The sequence below is a fragment of the Sciurus carolinensis genome, chromosome 18 (assembly GCF_902686445.1).
Source record: "Sciurus carolinensis chromosome 18, mSciCar1.2, whole genome shotgun sequence".
Classification (NCBI taxonomy): Eukaryota; Metazoa; Chordata; class Mammalia; order Rodentia; family Sciuridae; genus Sciurus; species Sciurus carolinensis.
The window spans coordinates 25,455,809-25,473,613 of NC_062230.1; the positions used below are offsets into that span (position 1 = coordinate 25,455,809).

General features: G+C 36.7%; 1 protein-coding gene across 4 annotated transcripts in view; it reads right to left on the minus strand.

The window, feature by feature from the left end:
* LOC124970579 (transmembrane protein 180-like) overlaps positions 1 to 17,805 on the minus strand; it is a 40,029-nt gene that overhangs the window by 20,260 nt on the left and 1,964 nt on the right. For 2 of the 4 annotated variants that reach the window (XM_047534039.1, XM_047534038.1), the window contains exons 1-3: positions 13,602 to 13,854; positions 11,902 to 12,627; positions 5,347 to 5,501 (exon numbers count right to left, since the gene is read on the minus strand). In XM_047534039.1, coding sequence (XP_047389995.1) covers positions 5,347 to 5,501; positions 11,902 to 12,627; positions 13,602 to 13,751 — 1,031 coding nt within the window. In that variant the 5' untranslated portion in view covers positions 13,752 to 13,854. Of the gene's footprint in view, positions 1 to 1,955; positions 2,040 to 5,346; positions 5,502 to 11,901; positions 12,628 to 13,601; positions 13,855 to 17,805 lie in introns of those variants that run through there. The other 2 variants (XM_047534036.1, XM_047534037.1) reach the window with 2 other exon arrangements.

The following is a 17,805-nucleotide window of genomic DNA, read 5'->3' on the forward strand; positions in this document are numbered from 1 at the left end:
TTTCATTTTACACCTATATTTCCTAAGTTTATAAGACTAATTATAATCATAATTACTTATAATCATAAGTACAAGCATATCTGACATTAACAGATTTGAAATAAAAAGCACTAATTCTTGGTAAGGGCATAACTGAAACATGGGAGCAGGAAAGTGCAGGTAACCTCAAATAGTCACTCAGTCACCAACATACAGCATACATGCACATAAATAGGCATGATTTAGGAGAAACAAAGAGTATCAGGGAATTTGGAGAGTCTCTTACAAGACCTGCTGCTCTGTATCCCCAGGTTTTCCCACATTGCCTGACACATAGGAGGTAATCGATAAATATTTGTCGCATCAACAACATTATCTACCATCAAGGGTGCTGTTAGATGTGAACGAGTAAAGAGCCATATGGTGCTTATGCACGTTGGCATTTGGCATATGTGGGTGCCCTTCTTTTTCCAGCTGTTCGAAATGTTTTATTTATTTGTAATGTATCTCATTTGAAGAGAATTTGCGGGCCAAGCGTATAGCTGAGTGGTACAGTGCATGCTTAACTTGTGCAAGGCCCTGAGATCAATCTCCAGCACCAAAAAGAAAGTAAAAAGGAGTCAAATGTGGTGGCGCTCACCTATAATCCCAGAGGCTGAGGCAAGAGGATCACAAATTTAAAGCCTCAGGAACTCAGCAACGCCCTATGCAACTTAGGGAGACACTGTCTCGAAATTAAAAATAAAAAATGGCTGTGGATGTGACTCAGTGGTTAAGTGCCCCTGGGTGCAATCTCTGGCACAAAAAAAAGAAGAAGAAAGAAGAAAGAAGGAAGGAAGGAGGGAAGGGGGGAGGAGAAGGAGGAGGAGGAAGAGGAGGAGAAGTTGAGAAATTGAGAGGTGTAAGACATTTGCTAAAGTTGCTGTTTGTTAACTGAATCTTTTTCTTTTTTTGTACCAAGGATTGAGCCCAGAAGCGCTTAACCACTGAGCCACATCCTTGGTCCTTTTTAATATTTTTATTTAGAGACCAGGTCTTGCTGAGTTGCTTAGAGCCTCACTAAATTGCTGAGGCTGGCTTTGAACTTGAGCTCCTCCTGCCTCAGTCTCCCAAGCTTCTGGGATCACAGGAATGCACCACTGCGCCTGGCACTTAATCTTTTTCTTTTTAAGGAAAAATAGTCTTCTGAGTCTGTCACTTTTCTAAGCATGAGGGACATTAGAGTGAGGACATGGTCCTGAACTGTAAGGCACTCATCAGCTTGATTATTGATATGATTATGGTATAGCAACAGGACTGTGATATAGGAAAAGAATCATTTATAGAGAGGAGATCCAGCAGTGGACAAAGTTCTTTCTCAATTAAGGTTGCATTAAAAAAAGAGAGAGAGACGGTGCTGTATATTCCTACAAAGCTAACAAAAAAGGTTGTAAAATAATTCATTCTTCTCTAATGTGCAAAACAAGGTATATATCAGAAAATATTTGTCAACCAAGAGAATTTTACAGCTGACCTAAAATACTTATAACCTACCAAAGAACAAAACTTGTTATTATCATCTTAGATTTTTCAAATAAGAAAGGATACGATGAAGCTTGATTCTTTTAATTTTAATTCTTAAAATGTCACAGAGCACAGGTCACTTTACCTTACAGTCTGGTGTGTATTGCAAGATGTAGAACATAGAGTTAACTGAGGTTTCAATTTACTTCTGAGCTTTAACCCTGTTGTAACATTGGCTATGTGGACCTGAGGGATAAAACTCATGTGTCCTTTCACAAGTGGAGAGAAATTGCCCAGGGCAAACAAATAGGACTATCCTATGATATTTCTATTCCCTAGTTCCTAATCATGCCTCTTATGATCATCTCTCTTGTATGTGATTTATATGTTAATATAACTGAGATATAGAGACTTTGATAGATCCTGCCTGCATCTGACACTTTTGTAGCTAATTTCAGAATAAACATACTTACTGCCTATTGAACTTCAGTAAATCTGCATCAACCAGGTCAGTTAGTGGCAGGATAAATAAACAAAAAGAAGCCTGCACAATCACCCTAGAAAAAAATTAAAATAATGTACACATATGAACATTTTATAACTAGGAGGCACAGATTTTGTTATTTTAAAAAAACACATCAAATAAAACTTGACATTTGGTTTGCAAGAAAGAAAAAAATGAAATTGGATACCATAAAAGTAAGGAGATATTAAATACATACTTCTATTCCTCAAATATGTGCAATTCTATTCTAAAAGTAATTACTTTCACATAGGACTTTTTAAATCATTTTTATGCTTTTTCTCATTCCCTAATAACTACCTGCTTATTACATCTGCTTAAATTGTAAATAGATTCTAAGGAATAGAACTTTCCAGGGAATTTCATCAGCTTTCTCTTAATATCAAAAATAGGATATGTTAAGAACTGTAAATAGGCACATAACATTTTAATTATGATAACAGAATAAAATAGAAAAGTTTAAGTTTAAAAAAGCAAACAGGAACTGGGTGTGGTGGCACACACCTGTAATCCCAGCAATTCAAGTTCGAGGCCAGTCTCAGTAACTTAGGGAACCCATAAGCAACTTGGTGAGACCCTGTCTCAAAATTAAAAAAAATAAAAATAGGGCTGGGGAGGTTGCTCAGTGGTTAAGTACCTCTGGGTTCAATCCCCGGTACAAAAATAAAACAAAACAAAACAAAACAAAAAAACTCTAGGAGCCAGGCAAGAAATGAGGAACAGCTTTGCAAACACAGGAAACTGTACCTGTGAGACTCAGAGGTGTCTGAACCAGAAATTTCAAAGTATTTCCCTATGGTGGAGAATATGGCATAAAGGGATGAATAACAAGAAAAGAGGATGGAAAGGTAAAGAGAGCCTGCATAAAAAGAACTTCATGTCATTTGGATATATCATGAAACCTATCCAGTTGTTAAGAAAAGGACAACATGTCATTCTGAAGCAATTTGGGAGAAGGGGTTAGAGGGGCTGGGGACTAGAGGCAATGGGGCCCCAAGGAGGCTACAACAGCATTCCATGTAAGCGACATTGAGGACCTGAGCTGAAAGAACCAAGAAGGATGGATTCAGGACGTGTTAGAGAGATGAAACGCCAGTGATGTAGATGGAGGTGTCATATGGAGGTGTCAAAATTCACAGAGAGAAGGGAACAATTTCTCAGTCCCTGACTTGGGCAACTAGACAGATGGGGAAGTCGTTTCCTACAATGGTGAACAAAGACAAAAAGAGCAGATGGTGCAAGATCCTTGATTTGGACCAGTTGAATTCAAGATGTCTGGGGTGAGGGAGGAGTGGGTGCCTGGGGAAGAAAGGAGGTTGTGGAAACAGGAGGAACTGTCAGCTGATTCTTGACAAAAGCACCCAAAACATGTGTTAGAGAAAAGATAGTCTCTTCAATAAATGGTATTGGGAAAGTTGGATATTCACCTGCAGAAGATTGACGCATGGCCCCTCACTCTCACCTTGTGCAAAAAGTCAACTCAAGCCAGGAGTAGTGGTGCACACTAGTAATCCCAGCACTTGGGAGGCTGAGGCGGGAGACTGCAAGTTCAAAGCTAGCCTCAGCAACTTAGCAAGGCCCTAAGCAACTTAGTGAGACCGTGTCTCAGAATCTCAGAATAAAATATAAAAAGGGATGAGAATGTGGCTCAGTGGTTAAGCGCCCCTGGGTTCAATCCCTGATACCAAAAAAAAAAAAAAAAGAAAAGAAAAGAAAAAAAAGTCAACTCAAAGTGGATCAAAGAGCTAAATATAAGACATGAAACTATACAAGAAAGCATAGGGGAAACACTTCAAGACAATGAGTTCTTAGATATGACATCAAAAACACAGGAAACAAAAGCAAAAATAGACAAATGAGATTACATCAAACTAATCAAACTAGAAAGTTTCTTCTGCACAGTAAGAAAGAAAAGGAAGGAAGGAAGGGGTCAACAGTATAAAGAAAATTCATAGAGTAGGAGAAAATATTTGCCAACTATTCATCTGACAAAGGAATAATATCCAGAATACATAAGGAACTGAAAAAACTTAACAATACAAAAGCCAAGCAATCCAATTGAAATATGAGCAAATGATCTGAGTATATACCTCTTAAAAAATAAGTACAAATGGCTGTGGCCATTTCCAATATATGGGAAAAAAATTGTTCAGTATCATTAGTCATCAGGGAAATGCAAATCAAAACTACAATGAGATATCATCTCACCACAGTTAGAAAAGCTATCGTCAAAAACTCAGAACATAAATGCTGGTGAGGATGTGTAGAAAAAGGAAATTTCATATGCTACTGGTGGGAATGTAAATTAGAACAGCCAGTATGGAGAATAGTATGGATGCCCTCAAAAAACTAAACCTAAAGCAGGGCAGGTGTGAGTCTATAATCCCAGTCAGGAAGCAGAAGCAGGAGGTTTGTACTTTTGAGGCCAACCTAGCAAATATGGCAAGCCCACACTGCAAAAACAAACAAAAACCTAAAACTAGAAATAGCAATAATCCAGTTATCTCACTCCTGGGTATACATCCAAAGGAAATAAAATCAGCATGCCAAAGAAATTCCTCACACCTTAATTTATTACAACATTTTTCACAAAGCTAAGATATGAAATCAGCCTCAGTACCCATCAATGGATGAAAAAATTCAGAAAATGTAATATATATATATATATATTACACACAATGGAATGTTATTCACCATAAAGAAAAGTGTGAGTAGAGGAAGACTGGATTTGATCAGTGTGCCCTCTTTATACATGTATTGAAATCTCAAAATAAACCCATTAATATGTACAATTATTATTTGTTAATCAAAAATTAGAAAAAAGAAGAAACAGGAAAAAGAGTTGAAGGAGGAATAAAATCTCAGCTTCTTTATACCTGTCAGCAGCACTTATACAATGCTGCATTTTAATAGGTTACCAAAAAGAAACTCAACTTTACTACAAAATTTAGTGTGTGAAATCTCTTCAAAAAAATAAACTGTTAAGCTAGGCATAGTGGTGCACACCTGTTATCCCAGTAGCTTGGGAGGCTGAGGTAGGAGGATCGAAAATTCAGAACCAGCCTCAGCAACTTAGGGAGGCTTTAAGCAATTTAACAGGACCCTGTCTCAAAATAAAACAGGTTGGGAATGTAGTTCAGTGGTTAAGCGCCCCTGGGTTCAATCCCTGGTACCAAAAACAAACAAACACACAAAAATCCAAGCATTCAAACAATTTGGCAGAAGAATTTAATGGTCCAGCCTAGAAATGAAGATTAAACTGGGTTCCCATCAAAGATGTTCACTGCTTGCAAGGGTGAATGGCAAGATCTGGTGTGAGATTGGAACTAGCATTTACTTACTTGATAATAATGAGATAAAAGGCCAAACAGTAATAGTAATACTGTCCCAGAAGTAACATGACAATGGAAACAGCTCCTTCTAGGTAGAAAGAAGTTAAGATAATCTTATAATAACCAAATTTCTTCAGCCAGGACTGACACATAAGGACAAGGCACTGAAACGGAAACAGATTTGACTTTATGTTAAGAAGAGAACTCCCCCATTATACCTACTTACTCTTGCTGATGACAAAATATTCTCATTATGAAATAAATTTGCTTCTGAATTACAGTATCAATTGAAATACACCACTAATACTCTCTTGGTTTGGGATGCTTTGATCCATACATATTTAAAAAATTGACTATGGATATTAATATTCTATAATTAACAAAAAGTTGCTATTATTTTCTATAAAACAAACAAACTAACCAAGAAATGGTTTCCTAATTTATTTTCATACTAAGGTAGATTTTACTAAAACTGATCATGTAAAAATTGATCAGCAGTAACAGCATTACAGTGAAGTGAAAGATTCAACTCAAATTCAAAATAAACCCAAATGTATTAGGGTTAAAGCCCAGAACTCACGTAGTGCACATGCATAGCAGCCAAAACAAACAATTGTTGAATAAATAAAAATCTCACTATTCTTCTTACTGTGATATTACCCTAAAATCAGAGATTTAGTAAAAGATAGTTCATGATTCTATCTACATTCTTTCTGCTTGTGTGCCCTGCCTAATCTCACATATTTTCATAATTCCAATAGACTTATGTTGACAGCTGAGACATAGATTTGCTTTTTTCCCTGCATTTCTTGCTACCAATGAAAAAGTTCATTGTTCTAGACTGAAAAGTTTGAGCTAAATATACATATGTACATTAACAAAGATCAGAAGATGCTCTTTGTTCTCAACAGAAAAAGCACATTGTTTAGCCCTGAAAAGTTTCACTACCCAAATGTATGTATAAGAGAATTTTGAAGAATATAAGTAGAATACAAATGTCCTTTAATAAACATAAGGGTTTTCCCTCCCACTGATTTTTTTCCAGTTTAATTCTCTACTTTCAAGAAGCAAGAGCTTGGGGTTGGGGTTGTGGCTAACATGTGTGAGGCCCTAGGTTCAACCCTCAGCACCCCATAAAAATAAAATAAAGGCACTGTGTTCACCTACAACTAAAAAAAAAAAAATTATACTCTTGTGTATAGTTATAGAATAACACATTTCCACATATCAAAATGAAGCTGTTGCTTCTTTTTTTTTTTTTTTTTTTTTGCAGTACTGGGGATTGAACTCAGAGCCTTAAGCATTCTACCGGCTGAGCTATCTCCCCAGCCCAAGCTGCTGCTTCTTGATCTCAACAAATATGCAAAATAAAAGAAGTTAATAATTTATTGTCAGATGTCCTAGGTTTAACTCATGAGAAGTTATTTCACCTAAGAAGCATTTCCCTCCCACCTCTATCTAGCTCTATATTCAACATATAAGGCATGCAATAATTGTTAGTTTTTATTCTTGTATCCAATATATAAAAAGATAGGAATCATATCTTTATACAAATAAATAAAATATAAAAGATAAAGTAGATTTATATGTGACATGAAATTTTTCATAACCTATTAAGATTAAAAAGCAGGATACACCTAGGCATACTGGTACATACCTATAATTCTAGCAACTCGGGAGGCTGGCACAGGAGGATTACAAGTTCAAGGCCAGCCCCAACTACTTAGCCAAGAGGTTCTAAGCAACTTAGTGAGACCCTGTCTCAAAATTAAAAATAAAAAAAGACTGGGGATATATTTCAGTAGTAGAGCGCCCCTGGGTTCAATCTCTAGTACCGAAAATAAATTAAAATGCAGGATACAGAAAATTCATAGAGGAACTCATTTTGTTTTAAAAGGTATATGTATAGAACTGGGGTTGTGATTCAATGGTAGAGTGCTTGCCTAGCATGTGTGAGACACTGGGTTCAATCCTTGGCACCACATAAAAATAAAGTAAGGGTATTTTTAAAAAATGATAGGTATAACTTGGTTTTTAAAACCTCGGAACACATAGGTCAGGACATGAGTAACAGTTCTGATTTTAAGTGATTTGGTAGTGGGATTTTACAACAAATGCCATTTTTACTATAAAAAGGTGGGGAAAGAGATTATGATTCACTCAGAAGCATAGTAGCCCTTCACTCCACCAGAATTCAACCATCTGATGATCTCTCCCCAAAACATCATTAAAAGCTAAAAGAAGTAAAAAACATCAATGGGAACCAACAAAATAAAATCATAACCCTACATACTTAGTAAAGCTTATGTTCTTTACTCATAAAAGTCCTCGGTCCTTCACTAAATATCTATCTAAATACTTAAAAGTAAATTTAACAAAAGAAGTTATACAGCACTGTTAAAGAAATTTTTTAAAATCTAAAATAGATGGAAAAACATTACATGTTCATGGATCAGAAGATTTAACATCATTAAGGCTTTTTGTTGTTTGGTCGGTTTTGTTATTGCTGTTTGTTTGGGTACTGGGGATTGAACCTGGGGTTTTGCACATGTGAGGCAAGTGCTCTGCTACTGAGCTACATTCCCAGCCCAAGACTCAACATCATTAAGACAATAATACCGCCAAAATAATTTTTACATCCAGTGCAATCCTGTCAGCACCCCACAGAAGTTCTTTGTAGAAATTGACAAACTGATTCTAAAATTCATATAGATTTTCAAGGTACCTAGAATTGCCAAAACCATCTTGAAAAAAGAAAAATGAAGTAAGAGGACTCACACTTTCCAATTCCATCAAGAAAGTGAAAAGACAACCTACAGAATAGGAGAACATTTTTATTAACAAAAGGTCTGATAATAGACACTATGAAAATATATGAAGCTGGGCATGGTGTCACATGCCTGTAATCCCAGTGACTCAGGAGGCTGAGGCAGAAGGATCTTGAGTTCAAGGCAGCTTCAGCAACAGTGAGGTGCTAAGCAACTCAGTGAGACCCCATCTCTAAATAAATATAAAATAGGGCTGGGGGTGTGGCTAGGTGATTGAGTGCCTCTGAGTTCAATTCCTGGTAACCCCCCCACAAAAAAAAGAAAAGAAAATATATGGAGAATCATTACAACTCAATAATGAGAAGGTAAATAACTGGGCAAATGAGCTAAATAGATATTCTTCCAAAGAATGTGTACAATAATCCATGAAAAATGTTCAACATCATTAACCACCAGGGAAATACAAAACTACAATGAGATATCATTTATACACACTGGATGGCTACAATAAAAAAGACAAATAGCAAATGTTGTAATGATCTGGAGAAACTGGAACCATTATAGCCTGCTGGTGGGAATGTAAAATGGTGTAGCCACTTTGGAAAACACTCTGTCAGCATCATAAAATGTGAAACATAAAGTTACCATAAGACCTAGACATTCTTAAATACCCCAAAGAAATGAAAATATATGACCATGCAAATATTTGACACTAATATTTATGGCAACATAACCCAATAACCAAAAAGTGGAAACAACTCAAATGTCCATCAACTAATGAATAGATAAACAAAATCTTGTATGTTCATATAACAGAATATTATTCAATCATACAAAAAGGAATGTGCCATGGTTTGAATATGGTTTGTTCCCTCAAAAACTCATGTTGGAATTTCATCCCCACTGAGAGGTGTTAAGAGGGTAGAAACTTAATCCAGCCACAGTGTTGAGAGGTGGGGACTTTAGGAGGTGATCAGAATTTGATAATATTAACTGGGTGGAGCCTCCGTGACTGGTAACTGGTGAATTTATAAGAAGAGACACACACTTGGGCTTCTTCTCTCCTGCCATATAATATGGCCTGTTCCTGCTCAGGACTCTGCCAGCAAGAAAGCCATTAACAGAGGCAGATCCTCAACCTTGGACCTCCAGAATCATGATCCTCTTTTATTTAAAATATACCTAGTCTGTGGTATTGTGTTATTTACATCTGAAAACCGACTGAATGAAGCATTTACATACTACAGCATGAAGGAACCTTAAAAACAGGCTATGGGAAAAAGCCAGTCACAAAAGACCACATATTATATGATTTTGTTTATATGAAAATCCAGAAAAGCAAATCCATAAAGACAAAGATAGTTTAGTAGTTTTTAGGGCCGTCAGGAGTGAAATGGGACTGACTGACTCTTTTCAGAGAGATACTCACTTGACCATAGCGCTACTTGCACAACTTTGAATATGCTAAAATATACTGAATTGTGCTTTAAATGAATGAATTATATGTAACATGAATCATAGCTCAATAAAGCTGTCTTTAAAAGTCAGCTCCTTTTATATGTGGGAGCTTCATGAACATTTTTTTAAGGTGATAAAGAGCAGAAACTACAAATAAGCACATGATTTAAAGTGAGAAGGTATATACAGCCTAAAATATTGTGGCAAATAATAAGCAGAGATAGGAATCCAAACAGCTTCCTGATCTGGGTCACTGAAATTAGGAGCTGCTATAGTTTGGATCTTAAATGCCCCACAAAGGTCCCCGGGGTTAAAGGCTTGGTGCCCAGTGCAGCACTGCAGGGAGGTGGAGGGACCCTTAGGAGGTGGGGCCTAATGGGAGGCCCCTTGGTCTTGGGTAAGCCCTTGAAAAGGATTGTGAGACCCCAGCCCCTTTCCCTTTCCCTTTTTGCTTTCTGGACGGGAAGTGGCCAATTTGCTCCATCAAGCCCTCCGCACCATTGCCATCCATCACCCCCACCAGAGTCCCAAAGCAACGGGCCCAACCGAACTGGAAGTGGAACTTCTAGAACTGTGAGCTAAATAAGCCTTTTACAAGTTAATCTCAAGTATTCCATTATAGTAATGTGAAGCTACCAGGAGTAAAAAGCTCAGCAAACCTCAAAGTGCTCTGAAGGGAGGGCGTCACTATCTTGCACGCATTAGCACCCGGAACTACCCTGATAAACTCTGCTAAATGAATGATGTGTGCACAGTGCATTTTAGAGACAGAACTTCTTTTCTTTTCTTTCTTTCTTTCTTTTTTTTTTTTTTGGAAATGGGGTCTCACTATGTTGTCCAGTCTAGTCTTGAGCCCATAGGCTCAAATGATCCTCCTGCCCCAGACTCCCAAGTAGCTGGGACTGTAGATACACCACCACGCCCAGTCAGCATCCTGAAGGGCGCGCCTCTTGAGACACACAGATGCTTCTGTGCCTCTCCTTCCTCGTCTATAAGGATGAACAGGGGGCTGGGATCGTGGCTCAATGGTAGAGCACTTGTCAAGGATGTACGAGGCACTGAGTTTGATTCTCAGCACTACATACAAATAAATAAATAAAGGTTCATCAACAACTAATGAAAATTTTTAAAAAAAGATTAACAGGGTTTTTTTTGTAAAAAAAAAAAAAAAAGGATGAAAAGGATCTCTTCAGAGCTTATAATAAGGATTACATGAAGTAATGTGTACAATGAGTTTAGTGTAGTCCATGAGTTATCATTATTATAATAAGAACTTGAGCTAATAGCAGAAAGGCAAATTCTATCCTATATAGTTCACTTAAGAAATTATGGTTACACTTATAGCATTATCAGACTATTTCTATCCCAAATGGTTCAAATACTTTTGACAGCTGGCAAATGGTAAAAACTAGTTTATCTAGAATGTCTTATTCCTTATTCCCTGAAGAGTATAAATAATTGTTTTTACTTATTGTTTGTGAAAATAGGAGAAAATGAAATCACAGGTTAGATTAAGTCATATTTTTTGTGGACATATTTATTTAAGGGTAGTGAAATATTAGTTGTCCAAATGGTATGGTAAACAGCATGCCAGTATTCTTTTTTTTTTTTTTTTTTTTTTTTTGAAGGAGAACATGCCCTCTACAATAATAGTCATGACCATGGAATTTTAATAACACTCTGGAATTCCAGGACTCAGACCTTTTACCAAGTGTTTTGAAACCTGGCTCCATGGATTCTTGATCAAGTGACTCTTCTTCCATATAACTGTCACAGAAATCTCCAAAACCTCCATAAAGCAAAACTGCACACTCATTATTTTCTTCCATTGTTCTGCTGAGGCTTAAATGGAAAAGCTCAGGGGAACAAAATTCAGAAGTTGAATGTTTAAAATACCATATTGCTAGGCTCTCACTAGGTTCTTCCCCTTTTCCTTTTCATCTTGTTTTTCCATTATGTTTCTACTGAATCTTGTATAATGTCTGGGGCTCTAATCTTTGGGTTTCTTAATAAAAATGTACCATTTATTAACACTACTGATATAATCAAGTTTCTAATTTCCTCATCCAGTTAAGAATTACACCGTTTTTGTTTGTTTTTTTGTTTTGTTTTGTTTTGTTTGCAGTACTGGGGATTGATTTCAAGACCTCGCTAGGAAACTGCCCTACCACTGGGCTACACCCCCAGTCCTTGTTTAAATTTTGAGAAAGGGTCTCACTAAGTTACCCAGGTTGACCTTGAATTTGGGATCTTCCTGCCTCAGTGTCCCAAGTAGCTGAGATTCAAATGTGTGTACTACTACATCTGGCTAAGAGTTACTTAACAAATTATCACATACCTGTGGGCAAATGAAGCCTGCCCCATACATGATACTCCTTGTGGAAGAAGAAAGAACATTCCCGGGAATGAGAGTCTCTGCAAAGATCATCATGAAGTTATTTAAGAAAGTTAAATGGAAGACTTGTAAGAAACTCATTATCAGAAAAAGGTAGAAGTTCTTCTGGGACAAGATTTGTCTCAAAAATAAGGCAACAGAGGTCCAGGTGAAATCCTGTTCACTTTCCAAGAAAAAGTTTTCCTCGGTGCTTCTTTTAGGTTCAAAATATCTCATGTAGTACATGCCACTGTAAAGGCTGACAGCTGCGAGAAAGGCCATGACAATAGCAACAGACTGAAAGTTGGGCAGAATTTCCAGGTTATTAGAGATGAGGCCACAGAAGAGGATACTGGTAGATCCTACTAGCGAGGCCACGTGGTTCACTTTAATCAGCTGAAGACGACTTTCTTGCCTAGTGACGGTCTCTGCAAAGAATGTGCACTGGGCTTGCTGCAGACAGGTAAGTGTGCTGTCAAAAGCACATAAGGAGACCACCAGGTGAAGTGCACTAAGCCAGTCACCTTCTTCATACACTTTCCAAGGGAACCAAGGAAGCAGGAAGGCCAGTACATATAAAAGAGTTCCATACAAGACAGAAAGATGACTGCATAAATAGCGTTCGGTCTTAAAGTTGCTGTGAAAATACCCAGTCAGGTCATTAAGAACATTCCAGAATATTAAAATTATCTAGGAGAAGAAACATACAGGATTATTTCAATGTAGTAGTGGTGTTAAAACTACTGCATACTACTGTATTCAGTATAAGATGATGTCCCCTCTGAATTTATTTTTTCTTATATGAAGTATTTGAAACTGATAGTAAAAAAAAAAATCTGTGTTCAGAACCAGTTGAAATGTCAATAACATCTAGTACTACACAAAGTCAATGTGCATTCACTTTGTGTTCAGGTATGTTCAGGTATTATAAAACTGTTTATATGCATTATTTTATCAAATCATTACATGTATTATTTTATAAAAACAATATTATAAGACAGGTACTATTATTATCCCCAGTTTACAAATGAGGAAACTAAGGGTTAAAGAAATTAAGCAACTTGCTTAGCTAATAAACAACATAGTCAGGGTCTGAACCAAGGAATTCGACCCCAGAGTCTGTGCCCATAATCATTAAGCTAGACTGTCTCCCAACCATGGCTCACAGGGCCATTCACACTACTGCAAAGAAGGACATAGTGTCATTCTGTCATAGGCACAGTATTACATAACTCTCACCAGGAAAGGTTAAAATAACAATGTTTACCAACTAAAAATGGGTACAGTAAAAAATGTTGTCTTTAATAAATAAGTAGCATTTTAAAACATAAAGGTTTTTAAACCATCCTGACCACCTATCTGGTAATGAGTTTCAATACAATTTGTCAGTACCATAAGCCTCTCCTTGACAAGACATTGTAATAATACCAATTATTCCACATAAGTTAATTTTCAAGTTGACCAATGAGTACCCTTGGTTTTATATTTTAAGTGGTGATCTTTTAAAAAATCTCTTTGTCCTCACAGAACCTTGGACTTTGAGAAGTTTTCTTAACTTTTCAGCTGCATGAAGAATCAGCTGTTTGGAAACAATAATAATAACCCAATCCTGAGGAAGAAGAAGTTCTGTCCTATGTGAAAGGAGAATGAAGATTAAACCTCACCTGGGCTTGATAGAAGGCCACGTCTGAAATTTGGTAGAGATGTAAAAAAAGCTTCATGTAATAGAAACTGAAGACATAATTTAGCATTTCAGTCCCTAATGTTATCAGACAGTATGCCCGAGCAATGGGTTTGATATTTAAAAATGTCATTTTCCATGCAGAGGAACTTTTCTTCCCTATGTTTAAAAAAAAAGTTAAAATTCACTGTTTGCATGCAACAGTTGATGGTAAAATTCCACTGGACACTACTTAATTTTAGTTAAGTAAGAATCCAAAACTACCAGCTATGAAAATGTCACCTGCTTTAACACTCCACTACTTATCTGTACTTAACATTTTTTGAGATGTTGCCAGGAATCCCAATTTGCATACCAGTGTGACTCTATTTATATTCTTAATATGTTTTCTAAATTATAAAGTAGGAGTCATCCAAAAGTTTGGACGTGCTTAGGTAGTGGTCGGTTTCTGCATTATCCTCCCTACCTGGGAGGGTGCAACAGAAAAAGAACGAGATGAGGGCCTTTTGTTGAAGTCAGAGAGAAGGAATAGAAACATGCCCTTCATCTAGGGATAAAGTCATCCATTCAATAGCACAGACTTGCATTTGAAGATTTATTCTTGATCTTCTCCTGATAGACATATAGCTTTGACCCAAAGATATCTAAGAGGGCTAAGAGGAAGGTAGAAATAATTCATTCTGATTCTTGCTGTGATATAGATACCTCTCTCAAATCTATTCTATCATCTTACCCTTTAATCTATACAACCAGAAAACAGGGAAAGGTTAACCAAGCAGGAGGTAGGCACAGATTTGTCTTTTAATTTTGACTATAGTTTTTTGGTACCAAGGATTGAACCCAAAAGTGCTTAACCACTGAGCCACGTCCCTAATCTTTTTTATTTTTTATCTTGATACAGTCTCACTAAATTGCTGAAGCTGGCTTTGAACTTGTGACCCTCCTGCCTCAGCTTCCTGAGCCTCTGGAATTACAAGTGTGCACCAACACAACCCACTTGACTACAGTCTTCAGAGAATGTCTTGATCTTCATGTATTATCCTTGGGTTACTAGAATATTTGGTTAGGTCTCCACAATCTTACTGACTCAGAAAACATGAATATTCATATAACTTGAGGGATATTACTTGCTTGAATAATCCTTGGACCTCTGTTTTAATTTGGAAGATCCAGGAACAGTCTATGTTTCCCCGATATCTTAGGGAAAGAGAGGGCAGGTTGGAAATGGGAAAATGGGTATTTGACTCGGATGACAAATGAATAGTCTGTAAGCTTCACTTTGACCCCAGTAGACTGATGGTTCTAATTCTATGAGTAGTAGGGCTCTAGAATTATCAAAAAGGGTTATTAACCCTACATGGGTACCAAACATTGTAGGCTAAATAAAGAATATTTTGCACAGACTGGGGATATAGCTCAATGGTGGAGGGCTTGCCTAGCATAGGCCATACGTTTGATTTCTAGAACTGGGAAAAAAAAAAAAAAAAGGCATTTTGCCCATATGTATACTTCTCTTCTTAAAATGTTTGTAGATTCTACCAAAATGATAAGAGACAAATCTGTTTTATTCTCATCATTGTACAGTTCTTAAATACGTCGAAGTACAAGTACTACAGTATCATGTGGTCAAACAGCGTTTTTGGCTTTAACAGGTAATTCTCAGATTTAAAAAAGCTGAGGACCTCACTCCAGGGAGTTACTGTGGGCATAAGTGAGAATGAAGACTGGGGCTAGAGGTCACTTTGTTACTAAGAGAGCCAAAAACAAGGGAGTCAGTGGAACTAAAAGCCAAGATACAAATTTAGTCCACTGAAATCTAGGCATTCTTTTTTTTTTTTCCCTGAGTTTTATTTCAGGCATGCTAAAACAAGACGCATGCCACGCCTTTCTGAACTGATCTATCATTAAGTCAAAAGGCAGGCATTTAGAAACTCAGAATTTCGCAAAGTGTCATAAACTCCCTGAGGAGTTCAAATTATTTTTCAAAGAAATCGAGTTAAACACCAGCCTATCTGAAACTAAGAAAGAAAGGTTTTGATAGCATTATGAAAAACTCTACAATCTGAATTTCTCTGCTTGTTTGTATTGAGGGGAGGATGTAACATCTTCCTTACTTCCCTCTGCAGAAAGAGCCACGAGTATTTTGCTTTAGATTTACTTTCATCATAGGAAATACCCATTTCAGGAGGTATTGAACTGAAAAATCACCACTTACAATTTCTCCAAAGCCACTGCAACTAACTAAAAAGTTTCCTTAAAAGACTTAGAAGGGGTCTGGGGTTGTAGCTCAGTGGTGGAGCACTTGCCTAGCATGGGTGAGGCACTGGGTTCAATCCTTAGCACCACATAAAATAAATGAATAAAGATGTTTAAAAAAAAAAAAAAAGACGTTACATCTTATACCCAAGGACAAAGAATTTCTGAAGGTAGATCTTCTTCACCACGAAATGTTTTATACAGAAGAGTTTAAAAGCAGCAGAGTGGTATAATGATTAGGCTGGGCAAGTATACTACATACTGGTAAATTATTAAATGAACACCTTTTAGAATCAACTTGGGTAGTTATTCGCTAACCTACTACTCAGCCAAATGGTACTAATGTCACTGAAGAGGCCACTTATGACTGCTTCTATGCTATGACTAACAGGCTCTAAAAGAATAATGGAGACCCTTTAAAGCAGGGATTCCAGCACTCAAAGCAAAAAAAAAAAAAAAAAATGTTCAGTATAATTTTTGCTCCAGTTTTTCCAAGGGAGCTGGATAGTTTCTGAAAATAGTGTCCCTAAAAAGAACCCATTAACATACCCCCAAAAGGCATAAAGCCTGTGGGGTTTTGTTTTTGTTTTACTGCTTTACACTATCAATAACTTTAATTCTCCACATTTTTCTTTTCTTTTTAAAAGGAGGCTTAGTTAAAGAACATGCCAATACATTTTTTCCATTTAAAGTCAAAATGAGCTTGTTTGTCATGGAGAAAACAGCCGGCACAACCAGTGACTAAGGTCAGATGCATGATTCTAGAACTTCAGCTTCTACAAATGACCATTAGCAAATCCTAAACCCAATTTTTTCTTTCCAAAATGTTCTATCTGTAGTGATTAAGATAATTGGTTTTAAATTATCTTATTTTGCCTCTTATACTATATCTCTACCTGAATATTGACAACTTGGGCAGTAGAGACTTTACAGGGTACTAGCTTTCTTCTTTATAACCTAGCAATAAAAACTTGATCAGTAACACCTACCTTTCAGTATTGCCTGTATTCAAAAGAAAGGGATTTGTGAATTTACCTTTAATTTAAATATTAACACTGGAAATCCTATTACATTTTTTGGTTGGCATTCTACTGTAAGAAAGAGTTTTCTTTTCCCTATCACTTATTTATATCAGTGTGACCTCTACATTCAACAGGTTAATCCATTAGTATTATTATTTTGATGCACACGGACTGGGGATATAGTTCAGTGGTAGACTGCATGCCTAGCACGTGTGAGGGCCTGGGCTCCAGTTCCAGCACACAAATAAATAAAAGATATATTTTAATACTCATGATTGGACCCAAATGTACCCACATTTTTTAAGTGTCACTAACAATGACACAACTTTATGTTTGAAAGTGCCACAAAGTACTTCCTTATAGTTTTTGTGATTCTCATAACCCTGTAAGGCAAAGAGGTAATCTGTCCTGCAAACAGTTTGCTAAAGGTACATGCCAAGTGCAGCTAGAACTTGAGTTTTTCTAACTCTAGGTCTAGATCCATGATACTTTTTATTGTATTAAGAGGTCTTCCTTAAGAGCTGAACTTCCAGCAACAACCTCACAATGAGGAGCTTTTCTTGTCATTGGCAAGTCTTCTCCCGCAGCCTATGCTAAGGTAATCCTAGAATCAAGTAGCAGCTTGTTATACTGATTTGAGCAAGGATGGAAAGGAGGACTCTACATTTTATTACCCACAAGAATATTTGAGTTTTTCCCCTCCCCCAAATCATTCAAGTCTTTATACAGACAAAAGTTTGAGGATCTATAATTTCTTCCTAACAATTTGTCCTATTTCTACATAGCATTTAAAACATTTTATTGGTACATTATAATTATGTGCAGTAATGGAATTTACTGTTACATATTTGTACATGCACACCATATAACAATATAATTTGGTCAATTTGGTTCTATAGTACCTCCTCT